The following is a 27,662-nucleotide window of genomic DNA, read 5'->3' as shown; positions in this document are numbered from 1 at the left end:
GGACATTCAGTCTGTTTCCAATTTTTTTTTTTTTTGTCATTGCAAATGACAAGGAATGAATAACTTCATCTTTATGTCACTTTCTGTATGTCTGTAACAGGTGATTTTGCCCATCTTTGGCAATGCCTGGAAATTTTTTCATTTTCATAACTAGGGAGGGGAGTGCTACTGACATTTTTGGGTAGAGTCCAGCATGCTGCTAAGCCTTCTACAAGGCACAGGACAAACTTACAACAAAGGATTATCCAGCCTATGTTGTTAATAGTGCCAAGGTTGGGAAGCCTTGGTCTATAGATAACATTTCCAGAAGTAGAATTGCTATGTCAAAGGATATTTGCATCTGTTATCTTATTGAACATGACCAAATTATTCTCCGCAGAGGTTGTGCCAATGAACATTCCCCAGGGCCACATGTGAGATGCTTGCTTTATCAAAACCTCACCAACACCATTACCATACGTTTTGATCTTTGCAAGTCTGACAGGTTTAAAAAATGGTATCTCGGTATCAATTATTTGCATTTCTGTTTTCATAGTAAGTTTGAGCCTTTTTTCCTATATTTAAGAACAATTTGTATTCCTTTTCCCATTTCTTTATAATGTTGTTAATATTTTCCTTAATAATTTGTAGGAGCTCTTTATTAGCTCAGCCCTTTGTGCAGACTGGTTTTGACCTATCTTTTCATTGTCAAGAGATTTGTATCCACTTGCCAATCATTCTGGAAATCTTATTCAAATCAATCCTATCAAGAGTTTTGTCATAGGGTTCACACACAACACTTTCTGCTGCACACTTAGTCTAACCTGCTGTTCCTTCAATCAACCGATTAACAAATATTCGTTGATCATCACCTCTGTGCTAGGGTTATTTTCTGAAATGTAGTGAGGTTGCTAATTTATATGCTTTGGCTACTGACTCTCCAATGTTTGAAAGGCATGTAAAAAAATATACAGTTTCAAATTCATTAAAAATCTCAAATGGCCTATTCTGGAAAGAAGGGGGGTTTTGAAAAAGCATTCACAGAACAGAGACAAAATGTGCAGGGAACCTTGAGGATTTACTTCAGCACCCACTTCTTGCTCTTGGTTTCTATATAAGTCCTTTTCTCTGCTCACTTTTGAAAACAAATTTAAACAAAAATGCTTTTGAAAGGCTAGGACCACTATATCTTTATCTAACATAAACGAGGCCTAGAAATTATTCCTGAAGTATTGCTTTACTTCTAAAATAAATATACCCACATAAAAGCCTATGGAATCTATGAAGAAAATGGTTATCACCCAAGATGAGAGGACCCGTCGTGAACTTGAACCTCCATGGATAAAGAAGAAAGAAGAGCAGGTGACAGGGGCTGCCTGGCTGCCACTGACTGCTGATGGGGTCAGGAGGCTACAAGGGCAAAAAGCTGCATCATTTTGCACACCCAGCATTCGACGTGTACCCTTCAGCCCTCTCCCACAGAAATCTGCAAAGTTGTAGTACAGGGTGGTGTTTTTAAATTTCTGACTGCTTTAAAATATTATTTTCACTTTTCTGCTTAGTAAATTTACATGCTCCCTGCAACAACTTCAAATATTACCAACACATCACACTTACCCTGTCAAAGTCGGCTATAGTGCCACCCACGAGGGAGAGCCAGTGTCAGCAGGGTTCCTCCTTGTATTATTTGAGTTTTGCATTTACTATTATGTATTTTATTATTTCTCTTTCCAAAAATGCGGTGAGGCTCCATCTTTTGCTCTACACCTGCTTTTTTCAGTTAATGTATACATTTTTGTTCCTCCATGTAGACCTCTTTGTTAACGGCTACAGGATGGATGAACCATAACTAATTTAACCATTTGTCTATGGATGAATATTTAAGGTTCTCTAGGTTTTTTTTATTGAAATAAATAAGGCCGTTATGAAATCCTTCTCCTTACATCTTGATATATTTTGAACAAATGTTCCTGTAGGATAAATCCTATAAGGAAAGTGCGTTTGTTTATATTTTAATTGTTTTTAAATATAATAAATACAAGTTCGTGGTACAAAAGTGAAAGAGTATAGAAAGATATGAGGTTGAAAGAAAGCTCTCTTCCTACTTCCAAACACCAGAACTGTTCCCACAAGTATTTGCTCTTAACAGTTTCTTGTGAGAAAGTCCACTCATACTTTTAAGAAAGATCCCAAATTTCCCTCTGGAAACTGTACAACAGTATAGTCCATTTTCTTTCTTTCTTTCTTTCTTTCTTTCTTTCTTTCTTTCTTTCTTTCTTTCTTTCTTTCTTTCTTTCTTTCTTTCTTCTCTCTTCTTGCTTTTTCTTCCCTTTTAGGGTAAAAGCCTCACTTTTTTTTTTTTTCTCTTGGAGAGTCAGGGTGATACTACGAACAAGATGGACGACTTTAAGGGCAGCTAGATTTCCCCACAGCACAACCAGCCTCATTAAAAACCACACTGTGAAAAGCTGAGGTGAGGAAAGCCAGTTGACTCTAGTTTAGCTATGACTAAAAGGTGTTACAGAAAAGAGGAAAGGAAAGAAGGCTGCTGTGGGATGGATCAGAGTTTCCTAACTTTAAGTCAGCCCAGGAGCCTCAAAATATGCTCCCTTAATTTCAGATTCTCCCAGAATTGCAAAGATTCATGGAGGTAGGTCCAGACGAAGACAGGTTGGGATGGGGGTGGGGAGGGGAGAGGAGCCAGCAACAGCGAATCACAAATTGCACTGGTGTTTTAGAAGAAACTGGTGTTTTCCATTGAGATACTAATGATCACATCGTTATTGGGTATTAGGCAACGTGCTGGGTGCCTTTCCACAGCTCAGGTTACAGTAACCCTGAGAGGCAGCTGTCAACAATCTCATTACACCTTAAGAACTAAAAGAACTAAGCCCAAAGAACTAAGCCAAGTTTGCCCTATGTTACTTGTCACCGCAGAGATTTCAAACCGTGGCGTTTGTGAGTTCTGAATCTCTGCTCTTCTCCCCTGCAGAGACAAAGGTACCATTTGTCATAAAAGACAGAAAGCTGAGCTGGGAAACTGGGAGCAAATTCAGGGGCTACCTTGAGCATGTGTTGCAGAGAGGATGAAACTAAAACTCAGGAAGACCGCTCAAGTCAAGTTTAGAACTGGTATTCTGCTGGGGGGGGGGGGGGGCACAGGGGAATAACCCTCAAATCAGTGACTTAAGTTTCATCTCACATGACATCAATTTTAATTTCAATGGTGTCATTGCGCCATTTCACATTTGTACAATATACTACACTCTGGAAGAGGCATTGAGCAAAATATTTGAAATGCCTTGTTCAAATCATCACCAGTAAGACTTTCTAATCATAAAGAAACTCTGATAAAGGCAGTATGTGGCTACTTTTACAGTGTGATCCGGGAAAGTCTTAGATGTCTCACTCCCCCCTTTGAAAAATATTCTCTCCCCTAATGCCCAAAATTCAATTATCAAAGCTCCTTCCTGGCGTCAGTTTCTAATATCTGTCCTAATCCAAACTCCTCTGAAATAAGCCAACCTTTAATCTATCAGTGACTTAAATCTTTGGAGAATGACCATTTGAGGAAGGTTTTGACAGGCGAGTTTGAAGAAAAGCAGAAAGCAAAAGCCCTGGAAGAGGAAATGCAACACGGTCGGGAGACCAGGAAACAGGCCCCTTTTCATTTTGCAAATAATTTGATTTTACAGATAATTTGCAAATTAAATGACTCCAAAATGTCAAAATCACCAGTATCGCCAGTTAAAAATTAATGTTGCCCTTCCCAAATGGTGGCTCCTTGTTACATATTTGCCCAAAAGAAAATCACTCCCAAAATGTGGACACAAGAGAACAAGGTCTTATTTTGGGGGGAAGCCAAGGAAAGGAAAGCGGGTAACTTAACTTGAGTGATTGGTTTGTTATGTGAATGAAGTTTATTTTGCTAGTAGGTTTATGTGGCTTTTTTATAAGTCCTCTAAGTTAGCCCAATGATTCAGGGACGATTATTATTCTCACTTTAAAAACAACAAGGCAATTGAGAAGTTGAGATACTTGCCTCAGATTGCACAGCTGGTCAGGCAGATGCAGGTCTACCGGACCTGAAAGTTCCAGTCGTCACCCATTCAGCCTCTCCAAAGCAGAAAGCTGAAGTTCTGCTGTTTTTCAGATACCTTTCTTAGGTATCAGACACATCGAGTCTCACTGTCGTACCTGCTGGACTAGCGAAACAGCCAAGGAGCCACTGTCATAGGAGTGAAGTGGAGGGAATTATTCTGAGGAAGCAGAGAATGTTCTCTCCCTCTCAAATCCAGCATAAGCATTGCATAACCAAACAGGGCACAGACAAATGTCTGCTGGGTCACAGCTTGGCGCATCGATCGTGCAATTGATTGTTCCCTGTGGGGAGTTCGGAGAATGAAAATCTCCTGTGGGAAGTTGGGGGAGGAGCAAGAGCCATGAAACACATTAGTTAAGCACTCAGGCTCTGGGGTCCTAGGCTTGGGCTTGTATCCTGCCCTCCTGCTTAGTAAGAGACTTGGCCTCTCAGAACCTCAATTTCCTCACATGCAAGGTGGGGCAATGATACTTTGCAGGATCGTGGGATTAAATTGGCTCTGGCCCGTTGAGTGCCCGAGGTATAAGAAGTGCTCAAAAATGTTAATTGTCCTTTCTTTTGGTTTTGTTCCCTGCCTCTCTCTTTGAAACTCACAATCTAAAATTCTATTTTATACAATATATTAACATAAAAAGAAAGGGGATATAAAAGCTGCTGGCACAAGCTTGCCTTTGTGTAAATATGTGGGCACCAGCATCTTGTTGGATTGTGTTTGACACACGTCAGGTGTCCAGGGAGAAGCTTTGGAATATGAGGACACTGTAGCTTTGAATATGGCCGAGAAAAAAGACCAAGCCAAGTGAGGTCCTGCGACTTTCACCCCAAGTGATATAGATAGAATGACAAGAATGAGGGCAGGTTTTACTTGGTGTCTTTCTTTCCCTGACGGCTCTTATGTGGTTTCCTTGGAAGGGTTACCCTGGAATTTTTTCAGAAATAGCACAGTTGTTTGGGATGATTACAGGCAATCACCATTTCTCAGAGATGAAACTGTGTTTAGCTCACGGACCAGCTACTCCCCAGGACCCAGCTGGGGGGGATGCACAGCCGGTCTCTTGTTTTTCACATATCCGATCTTGAGAGATTTGAGGACAACTGACCTCAGGGCAGCCGTTTAGGATGAAGAGTGAGTTTTGATGGTGAAATGTGAAATCCATTCCTACTGAAGAACAAACCTGATGGTCAGCTTACCTGACAGGCTGTTAAAATACAATGCCTCTCGGGGCGCCTGGGTGGCGCAGTCGGTTAAGCGTCCGACTTCAGCCAGGTCACGATCTCCCGGTCCGGGAGTTCGAGCCCCGCGTCGGGCTCTGGGCTGATGGCTCAGAGCCTGGAGCCTGTTTCCCTCCCTCTCTCCCTGCCCCTCCCCCGTTCATGCTCTGTCTCTCTCTGTCCCAAAAATAAATAAACGTTGAAAAAAACAAACAAAAAAAAAACACAATGCCTCTTAAAATCCTTGTTTAAAGTCAATGAATATTAAGAGATCAATGGATATAATGTAAGGTTAGAGGAGAACACTTTCTTGGGTATCTTGAAGCTGCACTGTCCGATAATGGGGCCAGAGCCATGTGTGGCCACTGAGCACTTGAAATGTGGCGACTCCAAATTGAGATGTGTTGTATAATACACGATTTCAAGGACTTAGCAAAAACGTAATGTAGCTCATTAATTTTTTTATGTTGATTACACATTGAACGGATATTTTAGATATAATGAGGCAAACAAAATATGTTCTTAAAATTAATTTCATTGTTTCTTTTTTTTTGCTTTCTTTTAATGTGCTACTAGAAAACTTTAAGTTACACGTATGGTTCACATTCTGCTATTATTAGGCAACACTGCTTTAGAACTCCCACACAGAACTTTTATCCCTACTCACAACTCTGGTTAATACTTACCTCCACTTTATACCCTGGTTATGATGATCCCAGGCTAGTAACAACCATTACATATCCAAAACTTTGCTACCCTGGGACTTTTGCTCTTGTTGTGAACTTTACATAGGGTACTTACCACCACCCTCCCCACCAGACTTCATGACTGGATCCTTTTTCAACTGTTTGATCTTTTCTCAAATGTCCTCTCTCCAGACAGGCCTCCCTGTCACCTCAACCTATTCCATTATCTTTATAGCACTTGTTTCATTGCCTGCCTTCTCAACAAGACTGGGAGCTCCTTTACATAGTCTACCAAGTTCATCTATTTCCTGCTCTCAGAACAGCACCTAGTTTGTAGCTGGCTCCCCAGTAAATATTTCCTGAGTAGATAAATGCATTAGCCTTATACCTGACTGAGATTGTTTAAATTGTGTTTCAAAGTGGTGCCCTTTGTTCATATCATTCTGACTGAGCATCTGTTGTAGGCTTGCCGCCATGCCTTAAAGATTCGGTGATAGATGTCCTGGTTTCTCTCTCAGGGAGCACAGGATTTAGTGGGTTCCAAGGACAAACATGCCTGCAAACAGAGTTGTCATATTACTGCCATGAGCTTTTTGTTGCATTTCATTATATATACTACTAAGGAAACAATGCAATAAAGGTCAAAAAACAAGATAACCTCAAAACTCAGCCTCCCTGTTTACCCATAGCAACAGAAGGTTGTTGAAAAGGTAACTCCCTTGTGCTCTTCTGTTTTTGAAAAACAGATTAACCATCGCCAACAACTATGATTATGGGCAGGACCAAGGCATGTATTTGTAGCTGTGGAAGACTCTAAATGAGAAGATATTTTGAGCCCAAAGGACACATGTTTTCAGAGGTTTTTAAGGGAAAACTGACCTTTTAATACATCCTTAGGTTACAAAAGCAAGCTGTAGACCACTATGTGAATCAGATGCTTGGTTTTGTTTGTATATATCCTATAAATGTGTGTGGGAAAGACAAATGCATTCCAAATGGTTAAACTTGGGTACCTCAAGGTTGTGGAGAAGAGTGGAATAATATGAGACTATAAATACTTTCTTAACATACTTCCATACTATTTTACACAGATAAGTTTTATACTTGAAGAATTAAGTATTTTTTAGAAAGAAAATTTAAAAAGAAGCACCACAAAGCCTCCTTGTATTTGACAGAGGATACTTTTCACCTCTTGACTTTTTTTTTTAATCTCACTTCTGTGCCTTAGCTGGTAAAGCAAAGGCCAGCAAACAGGCTGGGTATCAAAAATTAGGAAGTACAGACTGAGCTCTCTTCTGGAGAATTTTACGATGTCATGACTCTCTTACCATAGTTAGGATTTCCTTAACCTCTTTAGTTGGGAGAGTACCCTTTATCGAGGGCATCTATTATAAGCCAAACAATTTGTTTACATACACCCATTTTATTCCCCAAATAATCTTTACAAGGTAGGCATTACTATCCTCACTTAGTGGATGTAAAAATTGAAGTACAGGAAGGTGAGATGTGTTGTCCAAGGTCACATTGCTAGTTAGAGGCTGAGCCAACTTTGCAGAGAAGGACTATAAAAACAACTAGAAAACAAGTAACAAGATGTCAATAAGTACATACTTATCAATAATAACTTAAATATAAGTTGTCTAAATGCTCCAATCAAGACATAGGGGGACAGAATGGATAAAAAAATAAAACTCATCTGTATGCTGCCTACAACACTCACTTCAAAACCAAAGACACATAAAGACTGAAGGTGAAGGAATGAAAAAAGATATTCTATGCAAATGGACGTGTACATACACAAAATTCCGGGGTAGCAATACTTACATTAGTCAAAATAAGACTTTAAAACAAAAATGGTAACAAGAGACAAAGCAGGACATTACACAATGATAAAGGAACCAACAATGAGCGAATATAACAATTGTAAATATCTATGTATTCAACATTGGAGCACCTAAATACATAAAGCAGTTGTTAACAGACATAAAGAGAGAAATCGACAGTAATACAATAATAGTTGGGGACCTTAGCATCCGACTTTACATCAATGGATAGATCATCCAGACAGAAAATAAAGAAGAAAACAGAACTTAACTTTGAACCTAGCCCTTTCCAACTTTTGCCCAATTCACCACCATTTTTTACCTTTTTCTAAAAGATAAGGTATAACAAAGTATTTTGCAACAGTTCCATATCTGAATTAAATTCTATTCTCAATGGAAGCCTAATTCCAGGCACTTGAGAAAAGCTTCTGCTCCACAAAAACTTTTCCCTAACTAGCCTTCATTGGAGCCTGATAGTTCACAATAGAATCTGTCCCATTGGGTAACATCCCCTGGAATCCACTTTCCAAGTACAAGGACCCTGAGAATTGAGTAACATGTTTATAGCATCATTATAAGTCATGACTGTCGCATGACCATAATGTAAATTAATTACCAAGGAAAGAAATCTAGCAAACTTCCAAGGAAATGAGACATGGGACCAGATGATGGGGCTATGAAGAAGAGGTAGTTATAGAGCAGAGTCAGAAATGTCCTACAGAAGTGTCATTGTGGGATTGTGAATAAATAAAAGGGACCTGGAGAATCCATACGTAGAAAAGAAAGGTGCCACTGAAAGTATACATCACCATGCAGGACATGCCTGAATTCAACTACTGTGCTAATAAGGCACAAAACAGAGAAAACAGGCACATGTATAGTTGGTTTCCTATACTGCACTACCCACCCCAGCTACAAGTTCTACAAATGCCGCTGTTTGTCACAAGGTCACTGAGATATAAGGTGCCTTTGCTCAATGAGTTAAAATCAGTGACCCCATTAAAGACAATTAACAGGGCAGTTTCTCCCAGGAGTTGGCTCAGAGTGTCTCTCTTAGGCACTAAGGGCCAAGAAGTAACTTCTGGATACATGGGGGATTAGTTTACAAAGCTAACGGATCTTATCTATAGAGTAGTGGATTTCTACAACCAACCTGGACAAAAATATGGTCTTCTCTCTTCTTTAAATGGAATGTGCTTTTTTTCCCGACAGAAAAAGCGCACATTGAAGGGCTCCATTGAACTCTCCCGAATCAAATGTGTTGAGATTGTGAAAAGTGACATTAGTATCCCATGCCACTATAAATATCCATTTCAGGTAAGTCCACTATGCCTGAGATTGCTAGTTTCCTATTCCTCGCATGATGGTTGAAAGTCTCAGTCATTGTAATAGAAGGTAGACCAGGGATGACTCTGATCTCTAGTTAGGTCTTAGACTAAGCCAGAAGAAAGCTACTGTGTTCCTTCAATTATTGATTCACTCATTCCTCAAATCACAAAATTTTGAAAAGGTGTAATTCCTCATTTCTCTTTCTCTCATGTCTTCCCTGCCTCAACAGAAGTCCCAATTCTCTGCCCCTAGAGCAAAGAAAAAAACTGTCAAAGGCCCCAAGCCTAATACTCTTAAGTGCCATTTACTTATGATTTGGATCAACAGATTGCAGTACTCGAGTATAATTGTTTGGAGGTTCTGGGACAAAAAGACTCAGATTTTACAATCTGAGAACTGTATGGAGTTGTATTGTCCAATACAGTAGCCACTAGCTACAGGTGTATGTTTAATATTTAGATGTAAATTAAATTAACCAATATTGAAAATTCAGTTCCTGAGTCACACTAAGCCCACTGAACGGATGAACATTTCACATGTACAATAGCTATGTGCTGGATAGCACAGATTATAGAATGTTTTCATCATTGCAAGAAGTTCTACTGGACAGAGTTGGTAAAGGTTATCTCTGGTCTTTAGGTCATGACATTGTCCAAATTTTGGCATCACTCTTGGCATCTGTGACTCTGAAGGAGTGGATATCTCTTTGTACATTCTAGGGTATGGTTCCTCTTTGCCAATTTGAGGGGTAAATATCGCATTTTTAATGTGATACAGAAAAGGATTCTTTTCCTACTAGAAAGTTGACCTCTGTGAATTGAAATATTTAGTAATTGAAGTGAATAACATGTATTTTCCCGTCATTAAAATTCCAATTAAAAATGAGTTCATGAGAAAAAGCTGGTGAATTTCAAAGAAGATCTATAGTTTAGTTAATCATTTTGGACCAATGTCAACTTCCTGGTTTGGGAACTCTGCTATGGTTCTATAATCATTAGGGAGAGGTGGGTGAAAAGAACACAGGGATCCTGTACTATTTTTGGAACTTCTTGGGTGCCTTATATTATTTCAAAATAAGAAGCTTTTAAAGTCTCAGTTGTAATTTTTTTCGTCTAGTATCTTACTCTTTCATATGACAGAAAGATTTTGTTAATCACTTAAAAATTAATATGAGAGGGGCTCCCGGGTGGCTGAGTCGGTTAAGCCTCTGACATCGGCTCAGATCATGATCTCACAGTTTGTGGTTTCCAGTCCTGTGTTGGGCTCTGAGCTGACAGCTTGGAGCCTGGGGCCTGCTTCAGACTCTGTGTCTCCTTCTCGTTCTCTGTCTCTGCCTGTCCCCTTCTTGTGTTCTCTCTCTTTCTCAAAAATAAATAAATAAACATTTTTTTAAAAAATTAGTATGAGAAATAAAGATGCTGTCACATGGAGAGCTTTTTCTCCAGCTATTTTATTTTTTTTTTAATTTTTTTTCAACGTTTATTTATTTTTGGGACAGAGAGAGACAGAGCATGAATGGGGGAGGGGCAGAGAGAGGGAGAGACACAGAATCGGAAACAGGCTCCAGGCTCTGAGCCATCAGCCCAGAGCCTGATGCGGGGCTCGAACTCCCGGACCGCGAGATCATGACCTGGCTGAAGTCAGACGCTTAACCGACTGCGCCACCCAGGCGCCCCTCTAGCTATTTTAATTTAGCAATTGCTTACTGGCAACATGGAATCTCAGACAAGTAGTCTGAACTGTGGAGTTTCACCCTATATGAATTCAAATATTTGGATAAAAAGGACACCAGTCCCCTAATTGCCCAGATGTTTGCCTTTATGATGACAAACACCTGAGGGCCCACTCTTGACCCAGTAAGCTAGATGGGCCTGCTATCAACCATCCTGCTCTCTGGGCACACTGCTCATCTTGGACTTTGTGTACCTCCAGGTTGTGCATGACAATTACCTCCTGTATGTGTTTGCTCCAGACCGTGAGAGCCGGCAGCGCTGGGTTCTGGCCCTTAAAGAAGGTAATAACTCCCCTATGTGAATCGGTCCCTGAGATCCCTTGATCCTCTAGCAGGCTTGGACTCCGTATAAGATCAAGGACAGCTGACAGTCAAATATTTCTCACTTTTGGTGTTGGTGTTGGATCCCAACTTTTCACCCTGGGCCCAAGAGGCAACAATCAGTACCATGTAGGGTCGAACAAATCCAGTCTACCACCTGTTTTTATAAAGCTCCAAGCTAAGGATGGTTTTTGTATTTTTAAATGGTCATATTTTAAAGGATTATAGAAGTACCTCCATAATATATCGATTTTGCCTGCTGCTGAACAAAACCTAAAATATTGACCATCTGGCCCTTTAAGAAAAAGTTTGCCAATTCCTGGTCTAGTGGGAATAATAAGAGGATGGGCCCTTGAGTTAGATGACCTGAGTTTGAATCCTGGCTCTGCCACTTACTAGCCATGTGTGCGTAGGCAACTGCCTCAGCTGCTCTGTGCTTCAGTTTCCCCATCTATAAAAAAGGAAAGGAGGAGGGAATGATAATAATAGTACCTGCCTCCAGAACTGCTGTGAGTAAAGCCCTCGGAACTAGCCTGGCCCATCGTTGGCACCCCATAAATGTTAGCTAACTTTAAAAGCTTTCAGATCATCAGGAACGGTATTTCTTAAGGCTCACCTTGTTGACAGCATAATTAGAACCAGCACAGCGTTTGGGTATACGTGACATGTGCAGCCAGTCTGCTAAGGTGAAAATCCCAGCTCTGCCAATTATTAGTATGTGACCTTGGGCAAGTTCCCTGACCTTCCAGTGTCTTCATTTCTGCATCTACAAATTCTGACTTGTAATAATCAGACACAGGGTTATTGTGAGAAATAAATGAGTTAAGACACGGCAGACACTTAGAATGAAACGCAAAGAAAGAACTCAATTAGTAGTCCTGTTACTTAGCCTGAAGCCCTGGGTTTGCAGGAGAAGTGGGTTCAGATATTAATCTGTCTCTAAGTAGCTATTAGGACTAAGAATAAGCAAGCCATTTGGAATCTTGAGAGCCGTGATGCCTCTATCTGAAAATGAGAATAAAAATACAATTCTTAATCTTCTTCCAAGGTTGTTGTCTCAAATAGGATATGAACAGACAAGCGCTGGGTAAGCTGGAGAATATTCTCAAGTCATGAGGCTCAGAATAAACACTGAGTAAAAAGTTATCAAAAGGACCCCAACTATGTTCATTGGCCATTCTCCCTCTGCGTAGGGGTTTACTCACAGGATATTAAAGCTGGAAGGAGCATTTGAGATGGTCTATCGAGTTCTCCACTTTTTATATTTCTTTTTTCTTTCAGCAGGAGAACCTCTTTCTTTTTTTTTTTTAATCTTGCCAAAATCTAACTTTAAAGCCACAAATCTAGAAGGGATAAAAGCAAAATTCCTGTGGTTGAAGGGGGGGAGAGATGAAGGGGCAGGAATCCCTCCCGCTCAGTCTTCCCATTGCCCCTTGGGCACTTCTGTGGGGCCCACTGATCCAGTCTAAGAATCTCACTGTACCGTGGGGAAAATGAGGCTCAGATGAGGGTGTTGCCCAATCTAGGGACACACAATTAACCCAAGGTCAGACAAGAACCCAGACCTGATGATGACCACATCCAACACATACTCTTCCATAAATGTACATGCTTGGGCAAAAGGCTATTTTTCTGACTATTCTAGGTACTATTCACTCAGGCTCACACAACAGGGTCCAATCTCAAGGAGTTGAGAAGTTGGTTGTCCTTGATAGAATAACCTGAAATAACTCTTCTGCTGGTGCCAATCTCTTTCAGAAACAAGGAACAATAACAGTTTGGTACCCATGTATCATCCTAACTTCTGGATGGATGGGAGGTGGAGGTGCTGTGCTCAGCTGGAGAAGCTCGCAGTGGGCTGTGCCCAGTACGATCCAACCAAGAATGGTAAGAGACTGGGAATTCCCTTTCTTCTTGTAAAATGACCGACCTCTCTAGCAGGAGGAAGTAAAAGCTCTCAGCTTCCCATCATTACGGGTGTTGAGGATTGAATACAAAATTCTGCATCTTCAGAACTGTTGGAGGGAAATCATCCGCCTCTAACACTAGTCTGTTGATCTGTTTCCACTTCAAACCTTATGTCTTCATAGCTCCTTGCTACTAAAAGTGTGGTCCTTGGACCAGTAGTGTCAACATCATCTGGAAGCTAGTTAGAAATGTAAATTCTCTGGCCCCATCCCAGGTGCCAGATCAAAATTTGTGTTTTAACAAGATACCCTGGAGATTTGTGTGCAAAGTAAGTTTGGGAAGCACTACTATATAACCCGCAAGTTAGAAAATGTGAATGGCGTGGTCTACTTAAATCTCAAGTTGTAGAGAAAGCCTCAAACGTATAGAATATTATCTATTTGTTACAGTAGCACCACGTCACAGACATGTTTAATTATACCAGCTCAACTTTATACACTTGGAGGGGAAGAAAGTAAAATCAAAAGCTGTCTATTGTACTCTGTGGCTTTTCACTGCGTCCCCTTCAAATTTGCCGTTTATCTCCATAACCTCAGAGAAAAGGAGGCCATGGCCTAAATACAAAATGAAAACAAAAGACATTGTTTCTGGTCCTTGGAGGTCCAAGGCTCTGGAACTCACGATCGGTGTGTAACTCGGTTTTCTCTTCTGTGATGGCTTTGGGACCTGACCTTTCAATGAAGTGCAACTTCACTTGCATGCACTTTTACACATGATGTGCTCGCATTCCTCACAGTCATCTGGGGTAGATGTGTGAGGTCACAGAAACAGAACGCCTTGAGCAGTTTGGAATGCTCAAGGTCACACAGGGAGAAGTGCTCTGTAAAGGCGTTGTTGAATAGGAATGATGGATTGTGTGAATTGTTTTGCTTCCATTCTCCCCTCTTCTCAACCTCTCTTACCCTAGCCACCTTTTCTCATCTGTCAGTTTCTTTTTTGCACTAAAACCTACTACCTCGGATTGACAACCCAAGGCGGATGTGCTAAATGTAACCCATGGCTGGGTTTTCCGTGGCTTCCTGAGTCACAGCCCCTCTTAGTACCACTTTAAAAACCACCACTTCTCACCCTCCACCTTAGGAGAGAAAGTTTAAAGTTACCAATCCCATGGCCCCAAGGAACAACATATACCTAGTTTTAGAAGTCAGTGATCTTCGGCATTACCCTATGGTCTGTACTCATAAAGAGTATTTCATAAAAAAGAAACAGAAGGGTTTATATGGGTGGAATCCATCACAATAACGAGATGGCATGGGCTTTCCCCAGTGAGTGAAAGCCATTTCCAGAGCCAGAGATCTGGTCTCCAGATTCCTGCCAGCACTTGGCTGTGGGCTGTTGGATCAGTCACTCGGCCCCCAAGGGCCCTAATGTCCTCATCTCTCAAATGTTAGGGGAAGCTTTAGGGGTCCTAAGATGAAATAATCTCTAAGTCCCTTGTCAATTCTGAAATTCTTTGAATCTGTGTTTCCATTTTTCCATCTTCACCGTGCATTTTGCAGCTGTCCCTCTTCAGGGTACACAGCGCTCCCCTCCACTGAGTGGTAGACATATGATTGAGGTGTGAGGAACATCTGAATGATGCACCAAGATGACAGTTGGAGAGAGCTGGTCATGCTGAACTCCTCCCACTCAGGCCTAACTGCCATACAGTCACTCTGCTAGTGGTCCTGCATTTGTGTTGCAACAATGGGGTCGTGGAAAGCTCTTAGCACATTTGCTGGCACTTTCTTATCTCTCAATAAATGGCAATTGCACCTACTAGTCTTTTTTATTTTTGGACAGAAGAATATGAAGCTGAAATATAGCAGCATGTATGTGTATGTCTGGAAAACAGCAGAGGTGGTTGGGTAAAAAATGGACCCTGCTATACCCCATCCATTTCTGCAACCAGAACTGGCCCTGATGTCACTACATACCAAATTCACACAGAGGAAGAGGAAAGAAGGGGAGAGCAAGGCTGGAGGAAGAGATACCCTTGCAGAATGTTCAGGGCTGGAAGGAGACCAAGGCCACACAGCTCCTTCCCAGTGGAGCTAGGGTTAGAACATCAGTCTCTTGGTGCCCTGAGTTGAGTGTTGAATAGGAACCATGCTTCCCGTTATGCTTGTTTTCTTCTTCTCAGTTAATCACAAAGCCAAGCCAATACCCCACCCTGCCCGTGCTTAAAGTGTTAGCACAGGGGGTGGGGTCCCATGTCACTGTGTGGGTCTCCTCTACTCGCAATCCTGACAGTTACTGTCCAACTCAGGCAGGGATCAACTTCATGCAATGAGTCAATCTCATGCAGAGATGAGGATCTCACCACCTACTTATGGAGCCTATTCCTGTCTTATCTCTAATTATTAAATAATCCTTGAACTGAGCACAAGCCTATGTGCTGCCTCCCATGCCACACATACTCCCAGATATTCGACCTTGGTCTATTGATTCTAGGCCTGACCTTTTCAGTGCCTCAAAGGAAAAATACTGAAGGACAGAGAGGAAGAGATGAAAGGAAGGCGAGAAGAAAAGAGAGTTAAAGAAGATAGGACAAAGGAGAAAAGAAGGCATAGAGGAGAGGTAAAGCGACAGAGACATGGAGACACAAACAGAGAGAGAGAGAGAGAGAGAGAGAGAGAGAGAGAGAGAGAGGTGCTGAGTGTGTGTTGTTTGGAGAAGGCAGCAAGAACACATGCTCAGAAGTGTTAATGTAACTAAAAGTAGATTCCAGCCCTCCCAAAAAATAACTCAATGACCCCTCACCTCACCCACCCTCTCCCCAAGCCCACGGCTGCCTCAAGAAGCCAGTGACTCACTGTTACCCTGAGTCACCAATTCCCACTCCGGGGTTGAGCAGGTGGTAGGTGCCTTTGTGGAGGTCTCCTGGCCCACAGAGAAGGACACAAGCCTAATGCCTCTGTAGCAACCTTTGGATTAGGCTTTTCCTGGGAATACTAAATATGAACTTCTAGAAGTTTCTGGAATCTTCTAGAAAGTGAAATGGGGAACCGAGAGGCCAAAAGAGATTAAAAAAAAAAAAAACTGGCTCTATAAGGCTGGTTTTCATTTCTCTGTGTCTTATCATCTCCTTCTTTCTTGGCTCTTTTCTTCTGTTGTTCTCCTAAGGGCTGCTTTTCTCTGAAAAGCCCCCTGACTTTTCACCTCCGGTTGGGCACATTCAGTTTCATACTCATTTTCTTTTTCTGTTTTTCTCATTTCAGCTTCAAAGAAGCCTCTTCCTCCTACTCCTGAAGACAACAGGGTGAGTGAGGATTCAAGCTCTGGGCATGATGGGCGCCCAGTGCTGCAACTGCCTGAATGCCATGTCCCCTTTGCATTTCCCCCCACCCCCAGATTTCTCATATCCTGGGCAAATACAGCAGGTTGTAGTAATTCAGCCGAAATGAACACCCTGGGTTTCTTGGACCTGTCTCATGGGTCAGTTTATGCAAAAGGACCACTCAGTTACTAAATCCTGAGTTCACTTTATTCACTCAACAAAAATTTATTGTACCAAACTGTGCATCCCCCCACCTGACCACTTTAGGGTACAATAACAGCTATCTATGAAAAATGATGTGTTTGCTCCATACCTTAATTTTGATAATACTTTATATTTTTCTAAGTACTTCCATACTTTTACTATCTATTTCAAAGATATATATCTATATCTATATCTTTATGTGTGTGTGTGAGTGTACTTATACATACAGAGAAGGCCTCCTTCCCTCACTCTCCATTCTAGCCACTTCAGAGGGTTATAGTTTCATTCTCATTTTAAACCTTGGGACGTCAAGTCCCAAGGGAGGTTTTGAGGCTTTTCCAAGGCCATTCAGCAACTTAGTAGGTAAGTTACTAGGCAGCAGAGCTTCTGAGATGGTGGGCTTTAACTCACATGGTGGTTCTCAAAGTGTGGTCCCTGGACCAGCAGAATCAGTCTCACCTGGGAGCTTATTAGAAATACACTGTAGATTCTCAGTAGGTGTAGATTCTCCCCACACCTACTATATTTATAACTCTGGGAGAGGGGCCCAGCCACCTGCAATTTAATAAACCTCCAGGTGATTCTATGGCACACTGAAGTGGGAAAAACACTCCTCTAATCTACTGATTTACAAGACTTAGGTGATACCAAGCCCACTCTAGGGAAGCCAGCTCTGGTTTGCAGATGGTTTCGCCCATAGTCCCACCTATAGGGTGGAGGTAGGATCTAGGCTCAGAGTACTATTGTCCATTCTTATTATAAGCAGGTTTCTTACCACATGAATGTCTAACGGGACATTTAGAAGTTTTACAGTATATGGGATACTGCAGAGATTTTTGCATTCTTGGCCCTCTGCCACTAAATGTTAGCAGCACTCCTAAACCTTTGTGACATTCAAATCGCCCCCAAAGCTGTCCAAGATGCCTCCTATAGAAATGTACCACCATGGTTTTTGAACCCTGCTCTGACCTTTCTTTTCATAGTGATTGATCAATCAGTTGGTCCTATAATGGGATGAATACCATGTCATATCCCTCCTTTATCTTCAGGTGCCCTTCAATTTAACTCCTTCCTCCATTAGCTCTTCAGGTGAAAGCCTCAGTCCCAATGATTCTTATCTTCAGTACTGCAATACACCACCTCGTGAGCTCCACAGATATTGAGACTTCAAATCCTAATCTAGGCTCAGCTGGGGTGACATACCACATCACCATGACAAGCTTTTCTTTCTAAATCTCCAGGATTTTTATACCATCAAAGGCTTCAATGTGAAAGTAGAAACTTTGGCTTCCCAATGCCAAATCTCATCCTAGCCAGTAACCTCAATCTCTTCCGTATTTACTGTCTCCCAAGACTTGCCAACCTGTAGCAAGTGTGCCCATCCTGAACGTTCACAACTGTTTGCTTTATAGTCTCTTCCTCACATCTTCACTATGTCGGCTTTAAAAAGGTACTGAGAAGTAGAGACTTAGGCAAGAGAGCCCCTAAATGGAAGAAGGGAGCCCATGTGCTATAGTAGAGAGAGCCTTAAGACTAATTCATGTGGTAAGCTTGGCCATATCCATTTCTTCATGTGGGCTTCAGTTTCTGCATTCTTAACAAAAGAATGGATTGAGTGATCTCTCAGAGGCATTCCAGCTCTGATAGTCTATGATCCTCCGGATCTGGACAAACCCACAAATCAAATCAGAAAGGCATGGACTGAATAACCTAGTGTTCACTGCATCACTTTCACCAAGAATATGATGCTTCCGGCAAAGAGTCTGCAACGTGCAACCAGCAGACTTGTGTGAAAAGCATGTGACTGCTTGGAATTCACTGTGGTCAGAATTCACCACACAGAATGAGAGGGCAATGAATTCCAGGTACTGAGTGTCTTTGTGTCACATTCAGCACCATAACCCTAACTCATAAAAGAAAGCCAACTAGAGAAGGCAGATGGTTTCAGCGAATACCCAGTGGATTATAGGAATTCATGTGTTGACCTGGCCTAGATCCAGGAGCAAGTTACCATTTCAGGACTTATTGACCTGGTTCCACAATTGACCTCCTTTCTATGTCATCACTCAATTTTGTTTTCTCCTACCTTCAGCGATCACTCCAGGAACCTGAAGAAACCCTTGTCATTGCCTTGTATGACTACCAAACGAACGACCCACAGGAACTTACGTTACAACGCAATGAGGAATACTACCTGCTGGACAGTTCTGAGATTCACTGGTGGAGAGTGCAGGACAGGAATGGGTAAGGCATCTTTGTGGTGGTTGTCTCAGTGCTTGGGGTGAGGTGGGGATACAGAAAACACTGGGACAATTTGTCCTGCTTCTGTCAGCAGGCCCACTGCACTGAGTTAGGAGAGGAAAGCAGAGGTAGAAGGAAGAGGAAGGAAGAAGTGGTTGAGAGATGTTTTTCTACTTCTCAGAAGTGCCAGAGACAGTCATTTGCTATGCGCCCTTATTAAGCACCCCCAGCCCCCAAGCCCATCTAAAAATTCCCTGAGTTTTTTCACTGACATCCACAGAGTAGGAGATTGGCAGCTTGTTCCACATGGAAGCACTATTGTTCTTGAGTGTTCAGATGAGACTGAAGGTACATTCCATTGTGAAGTGTCTATTTTCAGTGAAAAGAAAAGGCGTGTAGAGATGGTACAGATTGGTGGTTATATTAAGAGGCATCAGGAAGAAGATACTAAAGAGTTAGCTACACTAACTGTCTCAACTAGCCATCTAAATGATCCACGGAGAAAGTTAAGTTGTGCAAAGACCAAATGCCCACTATGAGACTTTTGAAGGGAAAAAAAAAAACCTTATGAGCCCTTCTCTGATCAGAAATACAACAAAATTGCTGTTTTAACCTTCAGAATGCTCTGAGATGTACATGACTTAGATACTAGTGCTTAGTTTTAAGGCATCAGATCCATGCTGCTTTATGAAGGCTTTAGGTTTTCCTTTTAATATGTCAGAGGTTATTTACCCAAGCCCTGGAATATTCTCCAGAATATGATTTCAATGATTGCACAAATCCAATACAAAAGTGTACCATAATTTAGCAAATTCCCTTGTTAGGCACTCAGATTGTTTCCAATATTTTGCAAATATTAACTACCCTGCAATGAACATCCTTGCATATTAATATCAGGGGTTTATATATTTTTAAAGTATGAGGTTATTACTGACAAAAAATATAGAAAAATAAAAAGAAAACACTCCATCACTGCAACATTTAGATGGCCTAGATTGCTGTTTTATTTTTTTTTAATAAAAGTAGAGAGAAATATAGATGAAAACTAAGCCACCCCTCCATTTGTCCTCATGTCAATTCCAAAAGTAACACTATCAACAGTTTCTTGTATATCCCAGACAAAAAAGTTATACATACACAGATGCATCCTTTTTTCATTTGCACTAAGGTGATTGATTTTGCTCTTCGCCTTGCTTTTAACCTTCAGTAATATATCTTGGAGATCGTTTCATTTCAGCACATAGAAATCTACCTTATTTTTAAAATAATCGCATGGTTTTGGAAGGTATGTTTATATGGTAAGTAGTTGAATAATCTGAAATGGTGGGACATCTAGTTTCCGGGTATTTGTTTTCTTTGTTATATTTTTTTAAGTTTATTTATTTTTGAGAGAGAGAGAGAGAAACAAAGAAAGAGAGAGGGAGAGGGAGAGAGAGAGAGAGAGAGAGAGAGAGAGAGAGAGAGAGAGAGAGAGAGAATCAGAAGCAGGCTCCATGCTGACAGCGCGGAGCCTGACGTGGGACTCGATCCCACCACTGTGAGATCTTGACCTGAGCCAAAACCAAGAGTTGGATGCTCAACCGACTGAGCCACCCAGGTGCCCATCTTTGTTTGTTATCTTAAACAAGTCCTCAGTGAAGAACTCATATTGCTCATACTCATGTTTCTGGGCAATATTTTGAAAAAAAAAATTGCAAATATATGTATTTTTTGAAAATATATTTTTCTTTTGAAAAAATATGTATTTCATATTTCTAATTATGGAACTGTTGAGTCAGAGTAGGTCTCAATTTTGATAGATAATTCCCTCAGAAAGGTTGCCACACTTACATTGCCACTACCCACCAATAGGGTGTGGGAGTGTCAACACTGGGTATCGCTAACCTTAAAAAAGAAAAAAAAGCTAATCTGATGAGTTCAAAAAGAGGCACACAAATATCTTTAGGGTTAAGGCTTTACTGTTTACATGCACCAAAACTTTCTTTGTCAAAGCGCCTTCTCTTTAAGTATCCTTTTTGATGCCACTGCAGGGGGAGTGAGGAAGGGGTGTCAAATATAGTTAGCTCAAAAACTGTGATGTGCCCTGGGAGACAGTGTTGCTTGCTAGCTGGGAAGAGACCCCAAAGCACTTCATGTGGAACCTCCCTCTCTAGCCGACTTGTGTAGGCAAGTGAGGCCCGGCCACAACACCTTCTCTTTGCCTATTATAAGGAGGCTCATATCAGAAACAGGTTTAAGACAGTCTGTTTCTACAGACACTAGAGGAATTTACTCAGAAATTCACTCCCTCAATCAACTGGCATTTATTTAGCACACCTGATGTGCCAGGAAATTTCTTCTCCTAGGTTGCATTTCCCCAAATGACAGCTTACCCTTTGCTCAGTGGCCTTTGGAAATGCTCAGCTCTGCACTTCAAAGACCATCAAAGAGGACACCCTAGAGTCTAACTGGTGTTTTGGGAATTTCCCCAGTATACTTTGTAATAGTGCAGTATAGTGGAAAGTACACAAGATCTGGAGACAGAAGACTTGGACTTCAGCATCAGCTGGTCTTGCTGTATGTCTTTGGAAAAGGCGCTTAACCTCTGTGGATCCATTTCCTTCTGTGTAAAATGCAGACGATAATGTCAGCTCTGCGTATCTCACATTGTTGAGGAAATCAATGAGATGATAAACGCGAAAGGTGCTTTGCAAATTCTACATCCACATCCAAGTGAAGAGAATTACCATTTGGGATACTATTAGCACATAATATTATGTGGCTGGCATATTAGAACACAGTTATTCTATTTCAAAGCAAAAGTGGTATTTGACCTACTCATATAATTGTAAACATATGGTGTGGCAAAACCAGACATAATTAAGAGGGATTTGAAAAGATAGATAGAAGAGAAATAGCAAATTTTAGAATGACTTGACCCCCATCAATTGCCCCAGACTGCCTTGAGCACCACATTAAGGATGATTCTGAAGCTGGATGTTCAATTCTCCAAAGGAAGCATGCCACGATTGACTAGCAGTGTCAGCCATGGGCACAAGATATGAGATAATCATCCCATATTTGACATCCCTGTTCTTGATATCTTCACTCCCCAAAACGATTCTGTGAAATAGATTACACATTCCGCAGTAAACATAATCACTAAATTGAAAAATGCCTTTGTTATACAAAAATTAAAATACTTTATGAAGTAAAGAGCAAGAAACTCTTAGGCAACTTTTTATAGACTGTCAGACTCTAGAGGAATTTTATGTGCAATCCAGGTCCCTCATTGTACACTTAGGGAGCCCGAGGCCCAGAGGTGGAAGAAACATTGTTTGCACCTTGTAGCATTAAATGCAATAATATATGTGAAATTATTTTGAAAAATACAAAGTTATGCACAAATGTAAAGTATTTTGAGGTGCCGATTGGTCTCTTTATCTACCATGTCTTTGTTTATGCACAAATATGTATTCCTGCTCAAAAGAAAGTCCCACCTCCAAATCCAGCGTGACTTTATTCTTTTTTCTCGTGTTTTACCATTTGAGTCTGAAGGAGTTGAATTAACAAAAAAACATTAGGGAGTCCTTGAATTAAAAGCTTATGATGCTGAGTGGCAGTATCTTTTGGGACCTGTGGTTGGAAAATGATTTTTTATATTTTAATTATTTTGGTTTCCTGACTATATAAAATTGAAGCACTAAAGTGGAAAAAATACTATCACACCCCCCCCCCCAAAAAAAAAATGTTTCCTTAGAGAAAATAGAGACCTTTTTCCATCAGAGGAAATTTCACAATGAGGAGAGCAACAAACATCTTTTTAAGTAAAATAGCCACTTTTTATTTACTATTGTTCAGGGGAGCCTGTGTGGCTCAGTCCATGAAGCATCTGCCTTTGGCTTAGGTCATGATTTTGAGGTTTGTGAGTTCGAGTCCCGCATCAGTCTCTGTGCTGGCAGCTCAGAGCCTGGAGCTTGCTTCGTATTCTGTGTCTCCCTCTCTCTCTCTGCCTCTCTCCTGCTCATGCTCTCTCTCTCTCCTTCAAAAATAAACATAAAAAATTTTTATTTATTATGATTCATATATTAATGGTGAAATTTATTGCCTTTGACAGATAGCAAATTGTTGGGTTTTTTAGCCATTCTTTTATTCTAAAACTTTAAATTGTCTTATGAATGCCAAATAATGCAAGAATCCCCTACCTTAAAAGACTTTTAGTGGATTGAATAACCTATAAAATGGAGAAGTGAAAATTAGTCCTATAATGGTCTAAACACTAATTTCCCTCTTAACAGGCATGAAGGATATGTACCAAGCAGTTATCTGGTGGAAAAGTCTCCAAATAGCCTGGAAACCTATGAGTAAGATATTTTATTTGTTTTCTAAAAACATGGTACTAAAGTCCTCCTTAGATTAGGAGTAAATTACTAGTTGATTGTAAAAGTACCAGGATTTTTTTCCTTCTTGTACTTTGATCCCTAAATACACAGTAGAGGAACACTCTAAATAGGAGAAGGGGAAGATATATGCACTCACCTCCCCTTTTATCAAAGAGATGATTCTAAGATACCTATGAAGATTGTGGTGAAAGGAAAAGATTCTTCCAGGAATCTTGGTCTTACTTAAGGAGAAAAAAAATACTATGAAGACTGGATCAAATACAAACTTACTTAAAACATGCTCTAAGACAATACTTCCAATACCAAAATAACAGACAAATGGGTATTAAATATCTGCTTAGCTTGTATTGTTTATTTCAAGCCATTGTTTATAGAAGGGTTCACATGGATATAATTTTAACAGAACTACTTGACATTTAATAAAACCCAATTGTAGTGGATACCACGTATGTATATTCCCTTGCTCAGCTGCTGAAAGGCCCAGAAGCAACAGCACCACAGCAACATTGTGTTCACAGATCTTCCTTTCTAAATAACACTGCCCACTAAAATGGAGTTCTTGGAAAAATGGCTGGGGATTCAGAGTTGATGCAGGGAAAAAACAGGATGAACTTGGAACACCTTGCACCCAAACGTAAAGAATTATTGCCCCCCCCAAATATTTTAATCATGTAGATGTGTCAAGTGGGCACAGAAGTCAGCTTAAAATTGTTCCTTCTGCACAAATCTGAGACAATTTGAGTATCAAAATAAATAATGACAGTAATAGATTATAATCCATCGATAAAATAAGAATCAGTAACAGATAGCTTGATAGGTAAATAAACAAACAAATAAATAAATAGAATGCCAGCTAATGAATGTTCAAGGTAAGATCACGTTTAAAAATCACCATTTGTAACTCAAAGTATCAACTAATTCAGGCAAGAATCATCAATGAATATCACAACTAGTGAGGCGAAAGTTTGATATTTACATAGTCTCAAAGTATGTTCTCACAAATCACTCATCAGCAATAAAGTGGGAATAGCTGGTAGGCCCTCATTTTAACCAAGTGATCAAAGTTCACATCAACAACAGGGCAAACAGACATCCCGGGTCTCCTGATGTGTTGCACTGAGAAGGACACAACATCACTTCTGTGATATTCCCACCCAAACATGCCTAATTTGAATTTCATCACGAAGAAATAAGAGGCAACTCCAAATTGCAAGATATTCTACAAAATAACTGCCCTGTGCTCTTAAAAAATGTTAATATCATAAAAGACACAAAAGGCTGAGAAATTGGTTCATATTGAAGGAGCCTAAGGAGATGAGTGCTGACTAATGCACTAGTAATCCTGGATTGGATCTTGAGTAATTAAAAAAAAAAAATTAAAGAGACAAAATATATCATTGGAACATCCATTGAGATTTGAATAGAGTCTGAAATGAGGTAACAGTAGTGTGCCAATGTTAAATTTCCTGATTTAGGCAATTGTACTATGTTCATATATGCATATATTCCACATCTTAGAAATAAATACATACTGAAGTCTTTGTAAAGTTTATTCTCAAGTGGCTCAGAAAAAATATATATCTATTCAGAGGGAATGGTAAAGCAAATATGGAAAATGTCAATATTAGTTCATCTGGGTCAAGTGTATAGGGAGTTCTTTTATAGTATTTTTATAGCTTTTCTATACATTTGAAATCATGTAAAAATAAAAAAAAATGTTGAAGTCCTCACTAAATGTATGATACCAGGGTTGAAGAACATTAGCTAATGAAGACTTCTATTAACACATTTGGGCTCTTATTAGTTCATATGTGGTCAAGTTATGTGTTGCTGAAATTCTAATAGACTCTGCAATGAAGAGTGGTCATTTTATGAAGAGTCTCTCAACCTGAGACTGGTTTTGATCAAGTATGTGTTAGTAGCCCCTCTCTCAGCCAACAGAAGGGTCATCAGTTCCAAGAACACTTGAGCTGCAATGAAGCATATATGAAATATGCCTAAATAAAATTCTTTCAATTTTTTTATAGTCAATGCCTTTAGGACAAAATAGGTATTCATTTCAAATGATCACTGGGCTGGAAAGTTTTGTTTGTTTTTTGCTTTTAATCAGAATCTCATCCTTTATGATAGAGGGGGCAAACTCAAAATTCCAACAGAGTATAAAGCAATAGGGAATGGTGGAACCCAGGGGAAATAAAAAGGTGTATTCCTCCTCCTGAAGGTATTTTAAGTCATTAAAAAAAAAAAAAAACCTATACTATACAAACAAAACAGTCTGTGAGCCCTATTTATATACTATCAGTTTCATTTTCAGATTATGGAATTGCAGCTAGGGAATAAAATGACTCCCAAACATCCAGTCATTTAGAAGTATATATCTGTGTATATTTAAAATACCCAGTATGAGGGTGTTGTATGGAAACCAATTTGACAATAAATTTCATATTAGAAAATAAATAAATAAATAAATAAATAAATAAATAAATAAATATTCTGTCTTCCTGAACAAAAAAGTTCAAATGATCTCAAAAAAAATAAAAATAAATAAAAATAAAATACCCAGTATGATAATGTTTTATCCTTGCACTTAATATTGTCTACTTTCAGGGGATATCTGTGTAAGAACTCAAAAATGTACCATCTGGGAACATAATCATGGGCTGTGAAATCCATTGATTGGCTTCAGGTTTCCTGCCCTGACTTGAGGGCATGACCTTGGGCAAGTTTCCTCACCAGGCTGGATCTCAGATCCCTTTTCCTTAAAATGAAGGGTCAGACAGATGAAGGAGGCACTCTTGCTGCCCTTCCCTCCCGGTGCCTGAACTCAGGGTTGACATCCCTTTTAGATAGTGACACACTTACCTACTGAGCTCAGGTGCACATCTTTAGGCAGCTGTGATGAACTGATCAGAGCTTGCACAAGAGATGAAGCCTATTTGCCATCCCTCCACTAGTTAAGTTACAAGAGCTGATGTATAAAATCAGCTGATGTATAAAATACCATTCTGTTGTATGATACTCAAAAGCTCAGGTAGGGGAGCCTGGGTATCTCAGTGAGTTAAGCATCCCACTCTTCATTTCAGCTCAGGTCATGATCTCACAGTCATGAGATGGAACCTTGTGTCAAGCCCCACATCAAGCCCCACATCCATGCTGGGCATGGACCCTGCTCGAGATTCTCTCTCTCCCTTTTCCTCTGCCCCTCCCCTGTTTGCTCACATGCACATGTGCACACATGTGCTCTCTCTCACTTACTGTATTTAAAAAAAAAGGCTCAGATGGGTCCACTAATTCCCATATTCTGACTACTTTTTATGTTTTAAATTTTTTAAATGTTTATTTATTTATTTTGAGAGAGAGAGCGAGCAGAGGAGGAGGGGAGAGAGAGGGAGAGAGAAAATCCCAAGCAGTCTCCATGCTATCAGCGCAGAGTCCAATGTAGGGTTAGATCTCACAAATGGTGAGATCATGACCTGAGCTGAAATCACCAACTGAGCCACTCAGGTGCCCCTGTGGCTACTTTCTAGTAGACAACAAGTTTGGTGAGTGGTGTTCTTTCCCATCTAAAAGTTCTCCCCTCTGAAATTTATACTATTCAAAATTGATTGTTAACTGATGACCATTCTATTTCCTCCTATCTCATAAATGGTCAGAGAGGCCAGGATGTGCCTCAAGTATTAACAGCAAAATTCAAAAATTTCATCCCTAAAAATCGTTCATATTCTTTTTACCACTTTTAAGTTTTTTTCACCAGACTCCAAAATTATAAAAGTAATTACTTTGCAGAAGATTTTGAAAATAGGTCTAAAAGAGGAAAATATTACAATTATTTTACAAGGCTAAACTTTCAAATTTGTACTCAATTGTTATAGTTGTCCTAGCATCATCCTACTTATAACCATCCACTAACTTATGAAATAGAGAAGATAAAGTTTTTATAAAACTTTCTTATGGAAAATTTCCAACATGCATAAAAATAGAATAATATAATGGACCTCCATTATACCCAAAACCCAGCTTCAAAAATTATCTCTATTTTACCAATTCTAATTCATTTGTTCCCTTTCAGTTAAACATTTTATTACCCGGATATGGTGCATACCTTTGTTTTTAAGTTTGAATGCAGTGGTACAAATAGAAAATGACCAAATCATTTTCTAGAATTAATTATGTCTTACAAGTAAATAATTTTTAAAAAGTTAATTGTCATTGACATATGACTTTTTCCTGCTTTCAGGTGGTACAATAAGAGCATCAGCCGAGACAAAGCTGAAAAACTTCTTTTGGACACAGTAAGTCTCCTTGACCTGCCTTTGACTTAAAATAAAATGAATTGTGCTTTTTTTTTTTTTTCAGCCATACTATGGCTTATGCCAATGTAGTAAGTTGATATATTAGATTAACAGTGATTTTCATGTTCAGTG

The 27,662-nt window shown here is 40.0% G+C and overlaps 1 protein-coding gene across 1 annotated transcript in view; it reads left to right on the top strand.

Moving 5' to 3' along the window:
• The window catches only part of ITK (IL2 inducible T cell kinase), a 59,242-nt gene that overhangs the window by 10,930 nt on the left and 20,650 nt on the right, over positions 1–27,662 (top strand). Inside the window, exons 2-8 of the mRNA XM_023260178.2 lie at positions 9,015–9,119; positions 11,064–11,145; positions 12,943–13,071; positions 16,353–16,393; positions 18,708–18,859; positions 23,134–23,199; positions 27,476–27,530. Of these exons, the coding sequence (XP_023115946.1) occupies positions 9,015–9,119; positions 11,064–11,145; positions 12,943–13,071; positions 16,353–16,393; positions 18,708–18,859; positions 23,134–23,199; positions 27,476–27,530 (630 nt within the window). The remainder of the gene's footprint in view (positions 1–9,014; positions 9,120–11,063; positions 11,146–12,942; positions 13,072–16,352; positions 16,394–18,707; positions 18,860–23,133; positions 23,200–27,475; positions 27,531–27,662) is intronic.

Source organism: Felis catus, chromosome A1, assembly GCF_018350175.1.
Source record: "Felis catus isolate Fca126 chromosome A1, F.catus_Fca126_mat1.0, whole genome shotgun sequence".
Taxonomy (NCBI): domain Eukaryota; kingdom Metazoa; phylum Chordata; class Mammalia; order Carnivora; family Felidae; genus Felis; species Felis catus.
This window is presented reverse-complemented; position numbering and strand designations above follow the sequence as displayed.